This window comes from Vulpes vulpes, chromosome 13 (genome assembly GCF_048418805.1).
Source record: "Vulpes vulpes isolate BD-2025 chromosome 13, VulVul3, whole genome shotgun sequence".
Taxonomy (NCBI): Eukaryota; Metazoa; Chordata; class Mammalia; order Carnivora; family Canidae; genus Vulpes; species Vulpes vulpes.
This window is the reverse complement of record NC_132792.1, coordinates 96,163,673-96,186,762: the sequence shown is the minus strand read 5'-3', so window position 1 is coordinate 96,186,762 and position 23,090 is coordinate 96,163,673. Positions and strand designations below refer to the sequence as shown.

The 23,090-nt window shown below is 36.0% G+C and overlaps 1 protein-coding gene across 13 annotated transcripts in view; it reads left to right on the top strand.

The window, feature by feature from the left end:
* The window catches only part of OSBPL1A (oxysterol binding protein like 1A), a 243,936-nt gene that overhangs the window by 175,075 nt on the left and 45,771 nt on the right, over nt 1–23,090 (top strand). For all 13 annotated transcript variants that reach the window (XM_072735104.1, XM_026006517.2, XM_072735109.1 and 10 more), the window contains one exon: nt 1,251–1,407. In XM_072735104.1, coding sequence (XP_072591205.1) covers nt 1,251–1,407 — 157 coding nt within the window. The remainder of the gene's footprint in view (nt 1–1,250; nt 1,408–23,090) is intronic.

Below are 23,090 nucleotides of genomic sequence, written 5' to 3'. Positions count from 1 at the left end.
CTGTGATATTGGGCAGGTTGGATGTATAAATGCATTTTTGACATTTTATTTATTTTTTTACTTAATATTTTAAACTTATGATGAATTAATTGGGACGTAACCCCATTGTAAGTCAAGGAAGATCCATAATCAACCTAATGTGATAAAAATAAGATTCCTTAATGTTGACTAAGTTATAGAATGCTGCAGAGGGAAAAGAAGGCGCTAAAAAACTTGGTTTCCTGAACAGTTTAGCTATAATATAAGCAGAGGGTCAATAAATTCATTTAAGGAAGTTTGCTTGAATGTCTGTCAGAGTGCTTCTCCAGAGCAGAGGACAGTTGAGTGTCTGCTTAAGAGGGAAGTTAAAAGTTACCTTGAGTTTATATTTTAATAGAAATGTAGGTACAATTTAATTTGGGGGGGAGTTTGCTACATTGAACTGAAATCTATAGAACATGAAATGAGTCAGAAGACCTAGGTTCAAACCGTGGTTCGCCTAACTCAAAAACCATGAGCCCATCAGCACACTAGTTAACCCCATAAGTCTTGCAGTGCTGTCACCAGGCACCCTGGAAATGCTAAAAGGAGATGAATAATGTGATCATGCCTGAAAACTATAATGTGTTGTATAAAAATAAGTTGTCTTAGTATTCCCAAACAGGCAGATGGCTGTACCCTGAATACATAGCCAATTAGGAACGTGGTATTTCTATCCTAAAAATGCCTGCCTGATAATTGGATTTTATATGGACACTGAGCTTTAGCTCTTGAGCATTTAAATAATGTCATACCAGAAGAAGTATTTTTTGAAATATTTTAAAACTACCTTTGCTTTTGTATCTATAGTATCAGATATAACTTAAACTTCCCTAAAGTATAGCCACTATAGCTTTTTCCTTATACGTGTATTTTAAAAAATGAATGCTTGGTTGGTAAGTTACGCTTAAGATGCTTTAAAAGACAGTGTAAAAAGAGAAATGGGGGGGGGGGGGGATTACCGAATGTGATTTCTTAAAGAATTGGGTAATTTTTGGAAATCTCTTGTAATATGTAAGATATTTAACTGTAAGTTTATATAAGCCTGTATCTGTTTCATAAATCCACCTTAGCCTTATTGGGTGCAGGTTCATTGAAATCCCCAAGGATGTGGTTAATGGATGGATTGTTGAAGGACAAAGTAGGCTGCTTAAGTTTCAAAGCCTAATGCATTGTTACTGCAGCCTCACACCCAAGTTCAGCTCATTGACTATGAACCTGCTCTATCACAGAGTCCGAGTCCGAGTGGTCCCTGAGTAGACTGGAAGCAGTGACGGCGTGCTCCTTGGACGAGGAAGGAGAGCTCTTGAGCAGTAGAAAACACAGAATGTCAGAAGGAAAAGATTGTGGTGGTGGAGATGCTCTCTCCAATGGCATCAAAAAACACAGGTAGGATAGTCTTTAATGGTTACTTACCATGGCTGACTTATAAAATACTTGCGGTTCATAAAGCAAAGCATGCCTTCTCTTTGTTTCTCCTCCTCTGTGTTAGACTTTTATATTGCTGTTACCACCTCAGAGAAAGGATCTAGCTTACATATTTTGTTCATTTAAGAGAAGAACATCATCTGTACTTGTAGGAACAAAGCATAAAACTTGGTGTTAGCAGCCATGATTTCGGGAACATAAATCCTTTGGTTGACGATTTAGATAGGCTCTTCAGAACTGCCTATTGCAATTGATGCTGGGCTCCTTTTTTCATCATACATCTTTTATGGCTCTGCCTCCCCGTGCTATTTTAGTTTCTCGACATTTGATCTTCTTGTTGGTTTTATAAAGAGGGAATGGTAATATTGCCTGCCTGTTGATACAATTTAGTTACATTTAAACAAAGACTTTTATTAAGACCCAGGGCTTGTTGAACAGATCCATTTTACACTGTCTAATAACATTAGTATCTTTTTATTCCCTTGATGATTTCATCCTAGAGATTGTCCCAAATTAATGAGACACAGCAGACGTCCGAGCTCTCCGGTTTCAGCATGAGTGTACAGACACAGTGGCGTATGTGTCTGCTGGTATTCATAAGATATTTTACCAAATTATGGGTTAAGGACATATTCCTGGGGTCATTATAAAAAGCACTTTGGCGATAAGAAGTTATTAACAGTTAATTTCTACAAGATAGTTTTTGTTTGTTTAGTATTTGTAGGTTGTGTAACTCTGACTTCATTTCTGTACCATGATTCTGGTCCCAGTTGGTCTTAATTATTGTTCTCCCAGGAAAAAAATGTACATATCCTTTCTGATTTATGTGTATTTGCCCCTTACTAAGAAAAATGTCTTAATTTATGCTTATTTTGAAAACATTAGTGAGTTACAGGTAATGAACTAATTAAAACCAGAGTTTTATTTTGTTTGGTGATAAGGGTGTCCTCTAAACATACTTTATGATGGAGGGTGCTGTTGCAGATTACGTGGCTAGCAGTGAGTGTCTTTCCCGATTGTCTTCTGCAGTTTCTGTCCGTTCTTTTGGGAGTCTGGAGCTAATAAGTTCTGAATAGGACATGAAATCCCTACCAGGAAACTGGGCAGGCCTACCAGTCTTACATCATGATGGTCTAGGGGGAGCACAGGTGAAATCTTTGGGTATGAGAAACTTACAAATAGCTGAAATAATAGTTAAAATAGCAAAAAGAGCCCCTGTTCTTAGATGCCCTTCTATTTTAGGGCAGGAGAGACATTTTTCTGTTGCTTTTCAGGACTCAAGAGCCCTAGCATGTGTGCTTTCATCCTAACAGTAGTTACTGTGCAATTGACAGAAATGTATTATACTATTATTCATATATTCTGTGCTGTGTCTTAGTCAAGCCCAGAATGGTAAAATGAGAAGAAAGTTAAGGTGAAATTGTTCAAAAATCAGGGCAGATCACTAAGAAAAACTACAAAGGAATGCAGCTAGTGACCTCAACAGAAAAAAGTTAAAGTTAAAAAGACAAATGAGCTGCAACTTATTAAGCTTGTAAATGTAATAAAATATTCTTTAGTTATTTAAAAGAAAAGAGGACAGTTTAGGAAATCGTCAGCAGTCAGATATATGGGGAAAACAACAGTTTCCTATTTTAAAAAGTAATTGTTATGGGGATTTTTTTAAAGCCCATCTTTTCCATAACCTTCTTTCTAATCAAATAAACAGAGCATATACCACAAATAATTTAAAGGTTTCCTTTCAGAATAGGAAAGTAAGTGGAGTATTCGATGTTACCAAATTCCTCTTGCCTGTGCCCTCAATTGCATTATACATAATCTGCATTTATATTGGGCAGTTATTGGGATAATATGAAGAACAATTTGAATCAGTAGTAATTTTGGTGATGCTTTTAGAAAAAGCAGATATAGAGGCCCCTGCGTGGCTCAGCCAGTTAAGCATCCAGCTCTTGATTTTGGCTCAGATCATGATCCTCAGGGTCATGAGATGGATCCCCGGATTGGGCTCTGTGCTCAGTGCAGAGTCTACTTGTCCCTCTCCTGCTGCTGCTCCCCCTGTTTGTGTTCTTTTCCTCTCAAATGGGTGGGGGTGGGGAATAGAGGGGGAGGGTTGAATTGCCTTGCAGAAAATTAGCCTACTCCTTGCTACAGCCAGGTTCATATTTACAGGGCTTCTTGTCATTGTGGCTCTGTCCCACAGGATCAGTTCTCTCCTCTTGGACTAAATTATGAAATGTATTCAGAGCTCTAATCTTTTAACCTGTTAGCAGTTTGACCCAAGTTTTTACATTTGATAAAAATGCTGATATTTATTATATTTATTTCATCCTGTCTCTGGATGTGCTATAAAAGATACTAATGTAGAATAGAGTGTGAAACATCGCATCTATGTTATGATTCTGTAAATGTTATTTACTGTATCAATAGCATTAATAAATAAAAGAAAAATATAGCATCATCCTAATAGATACAAAGCAGGGCCACCTGAGTGGCTCAGTTGGTTGAGGATTGGACTTTGTGATTTCAGCTCAGGTCATGATCTCATCGGTTATGACATAGAGCCCCATGTTGGGCTCCATACTCACTATGGAGTCTGCTTGAGATTATCTCTCTCTCTTCTTCCCCCTGCTCACACTCTCTCCCTAAAAAATAAATTAAAAATCTTTAAGAAAAATAAGTCATTCGTGATTAATATCTTAGCAAACTACAAATAGAAGAGAACCTCTCTAGTTAAAAGTTACAAGAAACAAATTATGAGATATTAAGCACAGTAATTAATGATTATCAGGAAAAGACAAGAATGCTGTCATTTTCGCTATTCAGCATTATTTGGAGGCTGTAATCAGAGATCTAACATACCCAGGAGATTTAGAAATAAACAGAACCATTAGTATCTACAGACATATTGTCAGAGGTAGTAAGGAAGTTTGGCAAGGTTGCTTTCATACAAAATCAGCTTCTTCCATTTCTGTGTACCATCAACAGACAAACTGCAGCTAAATCTGGGAGCATTAGCATTGAACATACCAAGTCTCATACCTAGGAATAGATCTTAGCAAAAAACGTAATATTAAAACTTACTGAAAGACCTAAAGGTTATTAAGAAAGCAAATACATTGTCATAAAGATGCTTTTGCCAAACTGATCTGCAAATTCAATGTAATTTTAATTAAAATCTCAATGCCCTTTTCCTTGGAAGTTGAAACATGGGGTTCTGAAATATATATTTAGGCACATAGGGCTTTGAGGAGCCAAGATACTGCTCAAGGACCAGGTTGGGGGAAAGGAAGACATTTGTTCTACCACATGTCAAGACTGATTGTAAATCTTTAGTGCAGAATTGTCCTAGAGGCAGACTGACCTGTACGATGAAAATAAGGTCCAAGACCCACACATGTAGGAAACCTGATACACATAGTAGACCTTGCATAGCAGGTCAGCGAGAGGAAGAATGAATTGTTAGGTAAGTGATGCTGAGATAATCATTTAATGTGGACCCTCCAAAAAACCCAAAAGGGAAACATAACCTTCTTTCATATATACAAATATAAATAAGTTCTAGATGAACCAAACACTTAAATGTGAAAGAGCACAACTTAAAAACTTTTAGAAGGAAATACACAGTATAAACAGTTTTGAAATAGGGAAGAATGTCTTACAACAGAAATGTGATAGGGACTAAGTTTATATCTGATTCTAGTTAATGTACTTGTATTTATATTAACATATTTACTTGAATAAAGCCTTCTATTCTTTAGTAAATGTGGCTACAAATTACAAAGATTTATTTTGCAGAAATGGCAGATTACGACTCCAGATGATCGTTTATTCTTTAATTATCCTCTGTGACTGCTTTAGAATTGAATTATTAGGTCACCAAATAACAGCTGTCTTCTGTTTAGAAGTCATACAAAGAATATGGTGTCAAGTTGAAGTCAAACCGAAAACAATAACTTCCAAGAAGTAAGATTATATTGAAAAAATGTTGTTAGTGATAAAAAATTATTCAACTTTGGATACATCTAATCACTAGAATAAAACCATCTTGGTTTTGAAATCTCCCTGCAGATACAGGACAGATTATCTGCTTTCAGACTTGATTAGGTCAGGGCACGAGTTAATAACAAGTCACTACCCCCACCCCAGATGTCCTCTCGTGCCCTGTGCAGAAAAAAAAATATTCGTCTGTCAGGAAATGTTTGTGGTAGCTCCCTATTGTCATGTGGTGATCAGGGTCGTGTTAGAGTCCAGATACATCTCTGATTTTCAAAAGACCCGGAGTTGTGGAAGAAAGCACAAGAGCCTGCCCAGAATTAACCAGATTTGTGGTAGGGCCTATGGGCTGGAGGGACCAGTGGTTCCAAGGACATGGTGAATCTACACTCTTAGCGTTCTCTTTACCTTAGAGTCCTTAACTTGCTCTGGAAAGGAGAGGACTGAATTGTTTTGTTTGTTTGTTTTGTTTTGTTTTGTTTTTTTGTTTTTTAATTAAAAAATTTAAAAAAGAGTATCACTAAAACACACAGTGCTACTCTGGAGCCTACCTGTTTAACAAGCTAGACACACGCCTGTCTCAGCAGCCTATGAGAGAAAAGTGCTAGAGATGGAGAACAGTGAGAAGCAGTAGAGGAGGATGCTTGACTCTCCTATGAGACACAGAATTTGGGCGAGGGTACTGCTGAGTGCACGGGAAGCAGGCCTAGCTGTCCTGAAACTGCAGCTGGCTATCGGAGCAGCGGAGATTGGACCTCTGGGGCAGATTGGCAATTTTGATTACATGTGACACCCACCTCTCCAACAAAAACATGTTTGGTGGGGATCCCTGGGTGGTGCAGCAGTTTGGCACCTGCCTTTGGCCCAGGGCGTGATCCTGGAGACCCGGGATCGAATCCCACATCAGGCTCCCGGTGCATGGAGCCTGCTTCTCCCTCTGCCTGTGTCTCTGCCTCTCTCTCTCTCTCTCTCTCTCTCTCTCTCTCTCTGTGTGTGTGTGTGTGTGTGTGTGTGTGTGTGTGTGTGTGTGTGTGACTATCATAAAAAACAAAAACAAAACATGTTTGGGGATTCCTGGACCAGAAAGAAATTGGCAGGTGGGGACTAGGCACCCAACAAAAAGCATGCAAATGCAGAATAACAAGCTGTTAGGCTATGGAGTCACTTGAGGATATATTACAAAGGAAATGACAAAGACCAGTAGGGGGTCTAGATTTTTCTTTAAGATTTTATTTATTTATTCATGAGAGACAGAGAGAGAAGGAGAGAGAGAGAGAGATGAGAGGCAGAGACACAGGCAGAGGGAGAAGCAGGCTCCATGCAGGGAGCCCGATGTGGGACTCCATCCTGAGACTCCAGGACCACACCCTGAGCCAAAGGCAGGCACTAAACCCCCCAGCCATCCAGGGATCCCCTGGGGGTCTAGATTGTTGGTAATTATCTTCACAGAATTTACTGCCAGAAATCCCCCCAGGAAAGCTGAGACATCTTTTCACAGAGTCCCCCTCTTTCAGCCCTAAGAAGAGTGACTCTGAAAAACAGGTGCTGAGGCCCAAACCACCTCCTTATCTTGCCCTGACCCCTAAAACACCTCTTTTGGGCTTGGAGTTCTTTAAAACACTGTTGGAAAAACATAAGATCTTACCAGTTGTAGCATTCTGTAAGGAAATGATAGTGAGATATACACTTTTACCTGACTCCAAGAGCTCATTCAAATCTATTCTAGATTAGTGATTTTTTTTTTTTCTGGGCAGATGAGAGTAGTTTTCTAGGGCAGCCATAATCTGCAAAGCTAGGCTTGAGTGACCAAAATAACAAATAGCTAATGATTTGTGTTGTTTGCTTTAGACATGAAGAGTAAAGAATACATTTTCTGGCACATAATCCCATTTTAGAAACTTTATGAGAGTTTTCAAACATACATACAAGTAGAATCGTGTAAAGAACCCCTTGTACCCCTCATTCATCTTCAGCATCTATTGTGTGCCCCACTTTGTTTCATCTCCAGACCTCCCCCACCTCTTACACTGTAAGAAGTTATCTTAAAAATTATGTCAAATCCAAAATACAGTTTCATCTTTAATTTAGTGTGAATCTTTAAAACATTGGGACTCTTCTAAAACCATTATGATACCTGAAAAATCAGTATCTTTTAATTATCCTCAGACAGGTAATACTCCATTTTTCCTGATTGTCTTGTAACTGCCACTTAGTAATTAAATCTAAAATGTCATTTAATAATAAAAATCCAGAAGGTCCACATACTGCATTTGGTTTTTATATGTCTCTTCAATCTCTCCTAATCTCTAGATTTCTTCTCCAATTACCCATTTTTTTCTTGCCAGTTATTTACGGAAAAAACCTGGTCATTTGTCCTGTAGAGTAACCCCACAATCTGATTATTGCTGGTTGCATTCCCATGGTGTCATTTGACATATTCTTTTACTCCTGAATTGCTTGTAAACAGATGGTTATGTAGAGAGGCTTAACCAGATGTAGGCTTGAATTGTTTGGGACAAAGTGCTTCATAGGTATACCTCCTGTTACGTCCACCAGTAGCACACATTGGCTGATTTTCCTTTTTTTTTTTTTTTTAAAAAAAAAAAAAAAGAGGTTGATTTCCTGGGGGTGTCAGGCATTTTCAGTCGATACATCCATGATGAATGAAGTTGCCCAGTAGCCTTGAACCTAATGATTTTAGCAGCCACTGTTGATCAGTGTCTACATCCTTGTTTTATTACGGTCTGCAGAATAGTTGTATTACATTTCTATCATTCCTTCTCCTTGGATAGAACTGAAAAAAGTTCCTATTATCTCTTTTCAGAATATGTTGGCTCCCTAACATCCTCTAGAGGTGATACATGAAAACACGCATTGGATTGCATAAATCTACTGTAGTTATTTTTCCCATCTTTGGTCAGAAAGAACCCCTTTGTGTCCTTTTGACAGGGCCTCAGTTAGGTTTTTGTATTTCTTTTTATTTTTCTTTTGAGGTATAATTTTAATACACTAATTCAGTTGATAGCTGAATTCTTTGATAGCTGCTTTGCTTTCTAATACAGAGAGATGTTTCAAGCTTATCTGGTATGCTTCCTGCCCCAGATGACCTGACTCTAGTCAGCTTTTTCCCTAACGAGCCACATTTCATTTTAGTGGGAAATAATATTTAGCTGTAACAGTCTGGGTAGTAAGAGCGCTCAGTACTAGCAGGTTGGCCACAGTTCCTACTCCTTTTTGTTGAAGAGACGTGAACCACCTTCCCTCTCCATCCCCCAGTAAGGAAAAGTGCTTCATAAGGTCATACCAATATATTTCCAGTTAAAACTTTAGATTCTAGGGTTTCCCTCTTAATTCCTTTGACTTTATTTGTATTTCAGGGTTCCTAATGACATTTATATAATTACCTCTTTGAGTCTAGTATGTTCTGCACACACATAATCACATAGAAATACTGTTACTAGCAGCAGGGTTGCTGAAAAGAATTTCAGATTTCAGTTCCTTTTCATACATTCTATCTGGGATGTATAGTCAGTGTTATGTTTGAAGGTCAGTTTCTGTGTGGCTAAACTACTAACTTGTTACACAGATAGGTTTGTTTCATATGCCTTTGGGTTTTAGAGATACGCTTTTGACTTAGTTTTTTTTTTTTTTTTTTTTATAGTTCAGTGAAATATTTACATGATTTCAAAGCCAAAAATACAAAACTAGATTTTAGAAAAATCTAGTTTTCATTCTTTTTCCCTCAATGTTTTTTCCTTCCTTCCCCCAGATGTAATCATTGTTACAATCTCCTAAGTAGTGTTTAATATAAGCAGTGTTAAGATATATTCATATTCCTTTTTTAAGTATAAAAGATAGAGTGCAACTTTGCTTTTTTGTTTTTTCACTCAACATATGCTAATTCCAATTCTTTTGGTCTCACATTCCTTGATATTAATCAGTTGGGTTATTTTTTTCCAACACTTAAAAATTGCAAATGTGTGTGTGTCTACACATGCATATTTAGAGTAGGGATGATTCTCTTTAAAATTTTTAATTGGGGATACATTCATATGTTTCAAAGTTCAGAAATGTGTAATAGGGCATATTTTGCAAATTTTACCTCACTTTTTAAGCTAGCCATGCCCCTTCCTTTCCTCAAATGGAATTATTACATATAATATTGTTTCTTCATATAAGTGATAGAAAATGCATACATATAGTTCTTGACCCTGCTTTTAAGTGTGTGTGTGTGTGTGTGTGTGTGTGTGTGTGTATATATATATATATATATATATATATATATATATATATAAAAGTATTCAACAAAGTATATATTCAATTCTATTCTAGATGCTGAGGTTACAAAATGCTATTCTATTCAAGATGCTGAGGTTACAAAAATGAACAAAGTCTTTTTCCTGTGGAGTTTCCTTTTCTGAGCTGAGGGAGATTTAATACCTTTCTGTGTATTTAAGGTTTATTTATATTTCTTTTTCTGTGAGTTGCACTTGTACTGTGCCCATTTTCTATAGGAGTGTTAAACTCACCAATTTTCAGTACTCTGTAGTATCATTGGAGAAACTAGCTTTTAAATGTAATGGGCTTTTTTCCATGTTTGATGAAGGGAAAGATAATTCTTAGAATTTTTCATTCTTAACACATAGTGGAAAATACATTTACTAAAACTTTAATAAATGACACTGTTAATTCTATTTTTGTTTCTGAATTTTACACACATATGTATATATGCTCTTTGAGGGGTGCCTGGGTGACTCAGTCAGTTAAGCATCTGCCTTGGGCTCAGATCATGGTTCTGGGAATGAACCCTGCTCATGGGAATCCTGCTTCTCCTTCTCCTCACTTGTGCTTTCTCTCTCTCTCTCTCTCTCTCTCTCTCTCTCTCTCTCTCTCAAATAAGATCTTTAAAAAAAAGAAAGAAAGAAAGAAAGAAAAAATATATATATAAGTGAATTAGAGCAATGTAGGTATTAAGAGCTACCTGGGTTTGAATCCCATATTTACCACGTTTCTGACCTAAGCAAGTTATATTTTTTTTGAAACTCAATTTCCTCATCTGTGAAATGGATGTAATAACAGGGCCTGCCTTACTGGTTTATGATAATTAAAGAGATAATCAGTGCTAAGCACTCTTAGTGATTTTTGGCTAATTAAATGTCAGGTGCTGTTACAAGTGGAAAACTGATAAACCCTCAGCAAAAACAGGTAAGTGGAATAGTTTTCTTCCTTTCTTTTAACTTAAAAGGTCTTTGGATGCGTTTTAGAAGTTTACATTGTCCTTTGAAAATGAAACTTGGGGAAGAGGTAGCTGAAATGAAAGTGTTGATCTTGGAATAACATTATTACCTTTGGTAAATGTGAAATAAGGAAAATTGTCCCCACGTTTAAGGTCTCCTGTGGTTGATTTCCATTATATTTTACAACGATACAGTTAAACTGAAACATGGCTTTTCTTTCTATTGTGAGTGAAAGGTGTGCCTGGCCTTCATAAAGCTGGTTGTAAACTTATATTGTCAGAAGTGTAAACAAGAGGTGACTGGAGGCTTAAAGCTCTGTTGTTCATTCCTTGGTCCCTTGAGATTACTTTCCCCACACAGAGATCTCATTACTTCTCCTTTTGATCCCTAGGCTTTTTGAATCTCTTAGGTAAATATCCAATTCCTATTTCAAGTTTGCTTTATATATACTTATAATCCTCAGAATATCAAAAGGAAGAAGTTAACTGTTTAATAAAATGGACATTCTTGCTTGGCATCTTGCTCTATTTGGACATACACCCTCCAGGTGTGAACACAGGGTTTTGAAACCCTAGGAAATATCTTTCAGGATAACTTAGTCTTTTAATGCCCTGCCTTTTTCTCCTTACTTGGTACATTTCTTAGTTCCAGTAATTCATGTGTTAGAAATCTATCTTGACTTCTGATCCATATGGGACTTGGTCTTTACAAATATATTGAAGTATCTCCTTCCCATTGGAGCTGTGCTAATGTAAATTTTGCCTAAAGGAGAAAGCTGCCTCTGGGAACAGACAGTTTTTCAGTATTGTTTGCTTTGCTTTGTTAGCTTAGGAGGAACTTTCCTCTTTCAGGAAACATCATATATGATAACAAGGATTTCCAAGGTAAAATAAACTGAGAAGTAATTGCTTTAAAAATACTGAGTTCCTTTAACAGTTTGTTCCTCTTTGCACCATTAAATCTTCAGAGAAACATGGTTTTTATACAACTCTTTCAAAACTTATTGACTGCTTAAAATATAATATATCCTAATCATAGAATATAATCTGTTGAGTCAATGTTGCTGTAACACGATATGGAGGCAGGATTTGAAATCTTAGGTTGAAATTCCATGTTGCCATTGTAAATATTCTCAAAGCCAGTTCCTTGTAAATTCAGCAGTGACTCCCATAAATTACATATCCTGGTTCTTAACCAGGAAATGTTGTGCCAGTGCATCTGACAATGTGGAAAATGTAAATAACTGTTATCAAGAATGCATACTATTATGATGGAATAATGATCTAAGTAGATAATGTAATACATGGTACAGCAGGGTACAGCCAACTTCTGGGAAGAGGTGAGAGAGAACATAACATCACACCAGGGCTGAAGTAAAGTAGTGTCCTTGCTGGACCATAGGAGAGCACGTTTGAGGCAGTTAGCTATTCTCAGGAAAACAGGCTTCTGTGGGTGAACCTTACCACAATAGATAAGTGATAACCATAGATTCTTCACAGTATTCTTTTGCTTTGGTGCTTTGGCATTTTCAGTCTCTTAATACCTTAAGTATATTGCTACACATTCTAGTAGCTGAATGTATGACCTGATCAGAAGGTGATTAAGAACCATCAGCGTAATGTGCTTTCTCTTCTCTTTAGAGTTTTGTTCTGGCTCTGTGACATAGTACAGCTGTCTGGCTTTAGTAAGCATATAATCTTTCCACACCTCAGCTGTTGCTCTCTAAAGTGGGCAGTGTCCCACAGAAGTACAGTCGGGGTAGCAGGATGGCTAGAACCTGGGTCTGTCAGTTTCTGAAGCTGCTGTCTTCCAAATGTATTATATCAACTTCAAACCCAGGGCTGTTTACAATATTCTGCACAATATTAATGGCTGTAGTTCACATTTGAGTTATAAATTGATGTATATAAAGTACTTTTACAAACTCTATAGCTTTTGATTCACAAAATAGCTATCAGTTATAGGAAGGGCAGGGATTATCATATCCTCAATTTTATGAATGAAGAAATTGAATCACAGAAAGTTTTTTTTTATTTTTTTTATTAGTGTTCAATTTGCCAACATACAGCATAACACCCAGTGCTCATCCCGTCCAGTGCCCCCCTCAGTGCCCATCACCCAGTCACCCCATCCCCCGGCCACCTCCCCTTCTACTACCCCTTGTTCGTTTCCCAGAGTTAGGTGTCTCTCATGTTCTGTCTCCCTCACTGATATTTCTCACTCATTTTCTCTCCTTTCTCCTTTATTCCCTTTCACTAATTTTTATATTCCCCAAATGAATGAGACCATATGTTTGTCCTTCTCCAATTGACTTAGCATAATACCCTCCAGTTCCATCCACATTGAAGTGCAAAGGGTGGGTATTTGTCGTTTCTAATGGCTGAGTAATATTCCATTGTATACACAGACCACATCTTCTTTATCCATTCATCTTTTGATGGACACTGAGGCTCCTTCCACAGTTTGCTATTGTGGACATTGCTGCTATGAACATTGGGGTGCAGGTGTCCCAGCGTTTCACTGCATCTGTATCTTTGGGGTAAATCCCCAGCAGGAATCACAGAAAGTTTAATTAACTTGTCCCAAATCACTTAGCCAATAAATGATAGGGTCTGCGCTCAAACCAGGATTCCTAATTTCAGAGCCTCTATGCTTTTCTTAAAATTTAGAATCTTTATAGATATTTAGAATAATAGAAATTTATATACCTAGACAAAGGCTTCTTAGTCTGAAATTTAAGATAATTTGTCCCAGTCTTTAATTCAGTTCTGTTTGTTTCTTTTATGTAATAATTTACTATGAATGAACAACATAGTTCCAAAGCCTTTATTAAGCATGCATCTGGTGTTGGCTCAATACTGGGTGGTATTACAAATTAAAATGGACATACAACCTTATAAATTTCTGGGCCTTTGTAAGTTTCCACTTGTATTAATATGAGCATGCAAAAGAACACATGAACATATTGAAAGTTCTGCCAATTTTAAACAGATCTGGTATCTGTTCTTAAGCAGTCCTAGAGGGGAAAAAAAAATCATTTTCTTTTCCTTTAACCTCCATTATCTACTGACTTCCTGCCAAAGGTAGAATACTCCAAAGGATGCAGGAATAATTACAGGTGTAATGTTTTTGTGGAAATGACTTGTTTTTCCTCAGCAATTATACATTCTCTTATTAGTGAAAACCAAGCGTTTTTTTTCCTTCAGTATATGATTGATCTAATCTGTCAGAACAAGAAAATATCGGAAGGCCAGGTATACTACTTGGATCTGATTGTGCATTTTAGGGTACTGTGTAGTCTTTCTTAGCAGAAGAAACCTACTTAGGAAAGAGGAAGAATGCTATCATTTACAGTACAGGTATTTCACTATGCCCAAAGCAATCAGAAAGGAAACCAAAGGGAAACTAACATACATTTTGAATAACACCATGGAGGTTATTATATGTCACAGAGCAGGAAGGAACTAGAAATTCAACTATCCCTAGAAATTCTGTCTTGATGGTAAGCAGTCAGAAGCATCTCAGATCATTTAAAAAAAAAAAAAAAAAGGAAGTTAAATCAGGCTGTTGAACTGGCTAAAGCAGATCACAGTCAAATTGTTATAGTCATTCTAAAAATGTAGGTGTGGCTTAAAGGGAAATAAGCCTAAAAGGTCCAGATCCATGGAAAGAGGGTAGTGGTATTGGCACCTCTATCATGCAGTCCACCTTTGCTTCTCTTTGTGTCTTGTTAACTATTTTTTGCAAAGTCCCCCACTCTTGTTTCAGGGATCCAAAGCACTTGTCTACAATGTTCAGGTAACATACAGCCCATTAAACACATTCTTGCTCCAGAGTTGTGTTCAAGGATCAGTTGTGGTCATTATGTACTCAGATCTACTCTGGGTTCTCACCATGCCTTGCACTGCCTATCCAGTGAGAGCATATTCAGGTTCCAAGACAGTACATTCCTTAGTATAAAGTCTAAGAAAATGCTTTTTCTTTCTTTAAGAAAAAAAAAAAAGTCTGATATAGGCAGGAAAGTTGTATTTTCCTTGCCCTGCCAACAAAATTGCTAGCAATAAAACAGTCCCATTTCCTTTATGAAATGTGGGGAAATATTAGAAGATTCTGCTCACCATCTTGATGACTTTCTGCTCCTTAGCTGTCCACATTCTGAGCCTTAGGTAAGTAAGTCTTTTTGTGAGACAGGAAGGAAGATCATTGGCTCTGTTCTATGCCATACACACCATGCATTTCATCAGTTTCTGTGTCATTAAAACCACTTCCTCTAGGTCAAAACGGCCTTACCACGATCTGCTTACTTTGCTTCATGTCAGTTACTTCATATCTGTTCTAGTACCCATTGCATGAAATCTAGTTACTCCTAGAGATAAGGATGAGAATCCTGTCCCTGGGCGAAGGTCTGTTTTTCTGTCCTACCTTCCTCAACTAATGCTGAGCACCGTGAAGTAGGCCTAAAGTGACGGGTCCAGCTGCCCAAAAGGACATCATCTTTCAAAACCAAAAGACTAGTTCCTAGGTACAGTAGTCCCTCTTAATCTGCAGGGCAGCGGGTACTTTCTAAGATCACCAGTGGATATCTGAAACCACAGGTAGTACCAAACCCTATGTACACTATGTTTTTTTCGATACATACACACCTGTGATAAATTTATAAATTAAGCACGGTAAAAGATTAATAGGAAATTACAATATGCTGTAATGAAAGGTATGTGAATGTATTCTTATGTCAAGATGGCTTACTATACTGTATTCATCCTTTTAGTGATGATGTAAGATGATAAAATGCCTTCATGAAAAGGTGAGGTGAATGACTTAAGTATTATGACATAGCATTAGGCTGCTGTTGACTTTGTGACAATAAATCAGGAGGATCTCTGCTTTCAGATATTGAAATTGCTGCAGAAAGTGAAACCACGAATCAGGGGAGACTACTTTAAGTTCTCATCAGTCTGTTTTGGCTTGGAAATGTGATGATTTTATAGGCTCTCCTGTTAATTCAGTAGTGGGGAAACTAACAGGAGTAGGAAGTAAACTTACTATGTTACTAAATTGATCAATGAATCCTAAATTTTAGAAAGCCAGCATGAAAATAGTCTGAAATTCTGAATATGTGATTTTGACTTAATATCAAAACAAGTAAAATGTCTCATAAAACAACTATAACTATCTAACCTCTTTGCTATGCAGAGCCAGATTTTTTTTTGTTTAGGTTTTATTTATTCACAAGATACACAGATAGAGAGGCAGAGAGAGAAGCAGACTCCATGCAGAGAGCCCGATGTTGGACTCAATTACGGGACTCTGGGATCACACCCTGCCTGGGCTGAAGGCAAACGCTTAACCACTGAGCCACCCAGGCATCCTCAGAGCCAGAATTACTAAAATTTATTAATCATAAATATTTTCTAATTTAAAAAATGAAAAATCTCAAGTTAGAAAAATATACAGCAAAATCAAATAGTAATATTTAGTAATTACATAAAATTATCCCAGTAAACTTAAAATAAGAAACTAAGTTGTTAGGTTTTTAAAAAGATGTGCAATAATTAGAAAGGCATATGACTAGTCTTAAAGTTCTCTTAGACTTGTACCAACTTGCTTCCAAGATTCGAGGCTAATTTTAGCTGGAGATGTCTCAGAGCAGGTTAAATAGCCAGCTGTCAGCTAACCCCATCACCTTCACATCTGACTCAGCCCTAAGTCATGGCACTGGCTGATAAGAGGCTTCAGAATGGCATTCTAGTTATGCAGAGAAAACTGAATTCAAACTTGGAAGTTGGTAGAAGGTACATTACAGTATCAGTCATGCAAGAAAAGGTTTGTAAGTGATACGGTCTTTTTTTTAAAGACCTGTCAAAGCTCACTTTTATTAAAATGAAGATAGGTAGGATTTGGGGATTTAACTCCCCTGTGTAGGTAAATCTTATGTATTTTAATTATGTTGACTTTAATATATTAATTTTATAAAATATTTCATATATAAGATACATTCAAAGACCTTTCCCCTCCAAAGATCTTAAATCTCCATATGTATTACAATTAAAATTTTTTAAAAGATTTTATTTATTCATGAGAGACTCAGAGAGAGAGAGGCAGAGACATAGGCACATAGGCATAGGAGAAGCAGGCCCCGTTCAGGGAGCCCGATGTGGGACCAGATCCCGGGACTCCTGGACCATACTTTGGGCCAAAGACAGGCGCTAAACCGCCGAGCCACCCAAGGATCCCCCTAAATTACAATTTTAATTAATGTTACATGACTAAGGAACAACTATTTTTAAGACTATGGAAATAAATCTTCGGAGGGTAAACCTTATTTTCTTTAATTGTAAGACAGTATGATTTTCATAATATCAGATTGAAGCAATTGAAGCTGAAATTCTTTGAGTGGCTGAAGAAACTAGTTTTACTCCCAGATTTAAACATTAAGATAATATGAAAAGCCATATTAATTTTTTTAGGCAATTAGGTAAACTACTATAGATGAATTATAGTTGGAAATTTTTAGTTTTATCTTATTAAAATACTTAATATTGGCTTCAAATATCTTAATGATTTCTAATCTCTTTAAAGCTATTTAGATGAAGAAGTGCCAGGTTTTAAAGCAGAATCCAGAAAATGACCTTGTTCTTGTGATGGTATGTTCTTTTTTGTTTTTGTTTTTGTTTTTTTTAAACGGAGAGGGCACAGGAGAGAGGATTGGGGAGGGGAAAAGGAGAGGGAGAGAGAATCTTAAACAGGTTGCACGCCCAGTGCAGAGCCCCACTCCTGGCTTGATCAGATGACCCTGAGATGATGACTTGGGCTGAAATCAAAAGTAGGATGCTTAACCCACTGAGCCATCCTGGTGCCCTCAGAAAATTTTGAAACATATCTCAACTATAAAAGTTCTTAAATATTTTATTGATCCTGCCTCCTGTTATCCCCAAAACCAGTCATAGTAGTTGAAATTCAATGAGTATTTGTGAAATGAATGTTTGTAGGTTTTTTAAATTTTCACTTGATAATTTTTAAAAATTTTTGTTGTAGTTGACATATAATGTTACACTAGTCTTAGGTGGACAACAGTGATTCAACATTTCTGTAATGCTCACCACAATAAGTCTAGTTACCATCACCATACAACATTATTATAGTATTATTATTATTATTTTTTTTTATTATTTTTTTATTTTTTTTTATTATAGTATTATTGACTGTCTTCCCTATGCTTCCTTTTTATCCCTGTGGATCATTTTTTTTTTTTTTAACTGGAAGTATATACCTCTTAATCATCTTCCCCTATTTTGCCTATCCTCCACCTCCCTCTTCTCTGGCAACCACCAGTTTGTTCTCTACATTTATGACTCTGTTGCTGTTTTATTTGTTCATTTGTCATAAGTGGAATCATGTGGTATTTGTCTTTCTCTAACAGTTTTCACTTAGCATAATATGCTTTAGGCGCATCCACATTATCACAAACAGCAAGAGCTCATTCTTTCTTATGACTGAGTAATATTCCATTATATATACACCACATCTTTATCCATTTACCAGTGGACACTTAGGTTGCTTCCATATCTTGGCTATTGTAATAATGCTGCAATGAATATGGGGGTGTGTATATCTTTGAATTAGTGTTTTGGTTTCTTCAGAAAAATACCTAGAAGTGAATTGCTGGATCACCTGGTAGTTCTATTTTTAATTTTTTAAGGAACCTCCATACTGTTCTCCATAGTGGCTACACCAATTTACATACCAACCAACAATGCATGAAGATTCCCTTTTCCCCACATCCTTGCCAACATTTGTCATTTCTAGTCTTTTTGATAATGGCTGTTCTGATGGATGTGAGGTGATATATCATTGTGGTTTTGATTTGCATTTTTATGATGAGTGATGTTGAGTGTCTTTTCATGTGTCTTACCCATCTGTATGTTGTTTTTGGAAAAGTATTAAGGTCTTCTGCCCACTTTTACTTTTTTTTTATTTTTTTTTATTTTTTAGTGTTGTGTATGTTCTTTATACATTTTGGATATTAACCCCTTACCAGATATAATATTTGCAAATACCTTCTTTCACTTATTTTGTTGATGATTTCCTTTGCAAAAGCTTTTCATTTTGATGTAGTACCAATAGTTTGCTTTTGTTGCCCTAGTCTGAGGAGACATATCAAAAAAAATACTACTAAGACTGATGTTCAAGAGTTTATTGCTTGTGTTTTCTTCTAGGAGTTTTATGGTTTCCAGTCTTACAAGCTTTTAATCCAGTTTGTTTTTGTATATGGTGTAACAAAGTGTTCAGTTTTATTTTTTTATATGTAGCTATTCAGTTTTCCCAGCACCATTTATTGAGGAGACTGTCTTTTCTCCATTGTATGTTCTTGCCTCTTTCGTGGTAGATTTATTGACCATATAGACATGGGTTTATTTCTGGGCTCTCTGTTCCACTGATTTGAGTCTTTTTGTGCCAGTATCCCACTGTTTTGATTACTGTAGCTTTGGTGGTATATTTTGAAATCAGGGAGCGTGATACCTATAGCTTCTTTTCCAATATTGCTTTGGCAGTTTGGGGTCTCGTGTGGTTCCAAGCAAATTTTAAGATTTTTTGTTCTAGCTCTGTGGAGCTTGTCACTGGTATTTTGATAGAGACTACACTGAATCTGTAGATAACTTGGGGTATTACAGACATTTTGGTAATATTAGTTGTTCCAGCCTATGAACATGGATTATCTTTCCATTTACATGTGTCATTGACAGTTTCCTGCATCAGTATCTTACAGTTTTCAGAGCATAAGTCTTTCACCAAATTGGTTAAATTTATTCCTAGTAATTTTTATTCTTTTTGATGAAGTTATAAATGAGATATTTAAAATTTCTCTTTCTGCTACTTCATTATTAGTATAAAAAATGACATATTTCTTTGTATTTTGTACACTGCAACTTGACTATATCAATTCTAATAGTTTTTTTGGTAGAGTCTTTAGGGTTTTCTCTATATAGTATCAGGTCATCTGCTGATAGTGACAGTTTTACTTCTTCATTAACCAATTGGATGACATTTTTTCTTGTCTGATTGCTGTGGCTGGGACTTGCAGTACTATGTTGAATGAAAATAGTGAGAGAGGGCATCTTTGTTTTATTTCTGATTGTAAAATTTCCAGCTTTTCACCCTGTAATATGATATTAGCTGTGTGTTTGTCATATATAGTCTTTATCATGTGAGGTATGATTCCTCTATACCACCACGTTGTTGAGAGTTTTTGTCATAAATGGATGTTTTATTTTGTCAGATGCTTTTTCTGTGTCTATTGAGATAAGCATATGAGTTTCACCCTTCATTTTGTTAATATGGTGTATCATGTTGATTGATTTGTGGATATTGAACCATCCTGCATCCCTGGAATAAATCCCACTTGATCATGCTGTATAATCCTTTTAATGTATTGTTAAATTTGACTTGCTAATACTTTGTTGAGAATTTTTACATCTTTGTTCTTCAGGTATATATTGGCCTGTAGTTTTCTTTTTTTGTAGTGTCTTTGTCTGGCTTTGGTACCAGGGTAATTCTGGCCTCAGAACAAACCTGGAAATGTTCCTTCCTGTTCCATTTTTTGGAATAGTTTGAGAAATATAGGTATTAACTCTTTAAATGTTTTATAGAATTCAGCTGTGATTCATTTGGTTCTGAACTTTTGTTGGGAGTTTGCTAATTCATTTTTATTACTTCTGTTTGTTCAGATTTTTGGTTTCTGATTCAGTCTTGGAAGATTGTCTGTTTCTAGGGATTTAACCATTTCTTCTAGAGTGTTCAATTTGTTGGCAGATAATTTCAATAGTTTCTTACAGCCTCTTGTACTTCTGTGGTGTTGGCTGTGGTTTTTCTTCTTTCATTTCTGATTTTATTTGGGGGTGCTTTCTTTTTGTCTTGAGGCTGGCTAAAAGTTTATTTTCTCTACCTATTCAAAGAACCATCTCTTATTTTCATTGATCTTTTCCATTATCTTTCTGGTTTCTATTTCATTTATTTACACTCTGATGTTTGTTTTATTATTTATTTATTTATTTGCTTGCTTAGAGTAACTTCGGGCTTTGTTCTTCCCATAGTTCTGTTTTTTTCTTCCTATAATTCTTTTAGCTGTAAGATTAAATTATTTGAGATATTTCTTTTTAAGGAGGGCCTGTATCACTATAAGCTTCCTTAATAGAAGTCCTTGTGCTGTACTCCTAGATTTTGGAACATTGTGTTTCCATTTTTATTTGTCTCAAAGTAATTTTTGATTTCCTGTTTGATTTCTTTGTTGACCTTCCATTGTTTAGTAGAACTTTGTTTACCCCTCATGCATTTTTTTCCAGTTTTTTTCTTGTCATTGATTCTAGTTTCATACTGTTATAGTCGTGGGGCACTTAGGTTGTGCAGTCAGTTAAGCTGTCAGCTCTTGGTTTCTGCTCAGGTCATGAGATTGAGTCCTGTGTCATGCTGTGTGCTAAGCACAGAGTCTGCTTAAGATTCTCTTTTCCTCTCTCTCTGCCTGCTCTGCCCCTGCTTTCTCTCAAATAAATAAATCTTAAAAAAAAAAAAAAACTTCATAACGGTTATAGTTGCAAAATATACTTGACATGGTTTGTCTTAAATCTATTGTTTTATGGCCTATCTTGTGATCTACCTGGGGAATGTTCCATGTGCACTTGAAAAGATTGTATATTTGGCTGTTTGGGGATGGAGTGTTCTCTACATACCTGTTTAGTCCATATGGTCTAATGTGTCATTAGGCCACTGTTTTTTCTTTGATTTATATATGATATATATATATGTGTATATATATATATATATATATAGTCTGGATGATCTATCATGATACTATTCTTACTCATTTTTATTTTGGAAAATGGAGTTATTTCTTCATTTAAAAAATGTCAATTTAACATATGGATCATACTGTAATTAAATGAGTTAATAACTAAAAAGTGTTTTGGAGCTTTTTTCTAATATAGTTAGTAGTGGTAGTTATAATCCACAGTAAAAGATAACTAACTCTTTGTGTCCTCAGTGATTTTTAAGAGTTAAATCGATCTTAAGAACAAAAAGTTTGAGAAATGCTGATCTGTACCAGTAAATTACATTGTAGGTTCTTTTTGTTTCTTTGTTGAAATAAAATATGTATACAGTGAAATTCACAGATCTTAAATATAGGATTTGATGGGTTTTGGCAAATACACCTACCCATGTAACTAACACCGTAGTCAAGACACAGAACCTTTCCATCACTCCAGAAATTTCCCTCTGCCTTCCAGTCAGTCCTCATCCTCCACCGACCCTCACACTGTTCTGATTTGTTACTGTACATCAATCTTAGCTGTTCTTAAAGTACATTATATATGGACTCATTGCAGTATATATTTCTTTTGAGACTAATCACTCAACATAATGCTTCTAATAGGAATGATCCTATTGTGTGTATCTGTGTTTGTTGTTTTTTTTATTGTCGTGTGGCTGAATGTGCCATAATTTGCTTATCTGTATAGCCTTGTTGACAGGTATTAGGGGTGTTTCTAGTTTGAAAGTGTTATGAATAAAGCTGCTTTAAATGTTCATACATGCATCTTTTTATGGACATGCTTTCATTCTCTTCATTATATAGGAACCGAGTTTTGGGAGTCCTTAGGGCAAGTGTATGTTTAAGTCTATGAAATGTAACTGAACTGTTTCAAAGTCATTACATCATTTCTCAACACTATTGTGACACTTTCAGGTGCTCCTTGTGCTCGCTAACCTTTGTTGTTTTATTGATATGACATAGTATCTCATTGTGGTTTTAATTTACATTTCCTAAATGATTTTGCGTGCTTGTTTATGTTTGTTAGCCATTTTTATATCTTTTGTGAGGTATCAGAAAGTTTTGCCTACTTTAAATTGTGTCTTTGTCTTACTGACTTGTAGAAATTCTATTTATGTTCTGGATATAATCCTTTATCAAATATACATAGCACGAATATTTTCTCATAGTTTGAGACTTGCCTTTCCATTTGTTTAATGATGAACAGATGCTTTTAATATCTTACTTACACTGGAGTTTTTAATTTTAATGAAATCCACTTTGTTATTTTTCTTGTTTACCTTAAGGCTTTTTTGTGTCTTCTCTAGGAATCTTTTTTTAAATTAATTATTATTTATTTATTTTTCTAGGAATCTTTATCCCAAACTTTGAACCACTACCTGTGGCACTCTCTAGTGTCACAGAAGATGTGTGTTGTTCAGGTTAACTTCCTTAGTTTCTCAAAGTATACAAATAGCTTTTTAAAATCATTGTTACTGTGGAAGAATTATTTTGTATTAAAAATGCACTGTGGGGCAGTTTATTCAACACAGATTCCTAATTAATAGAAAACTAACTGGCATAAAGTTTATCTCAGAAACATTGACTGAGTA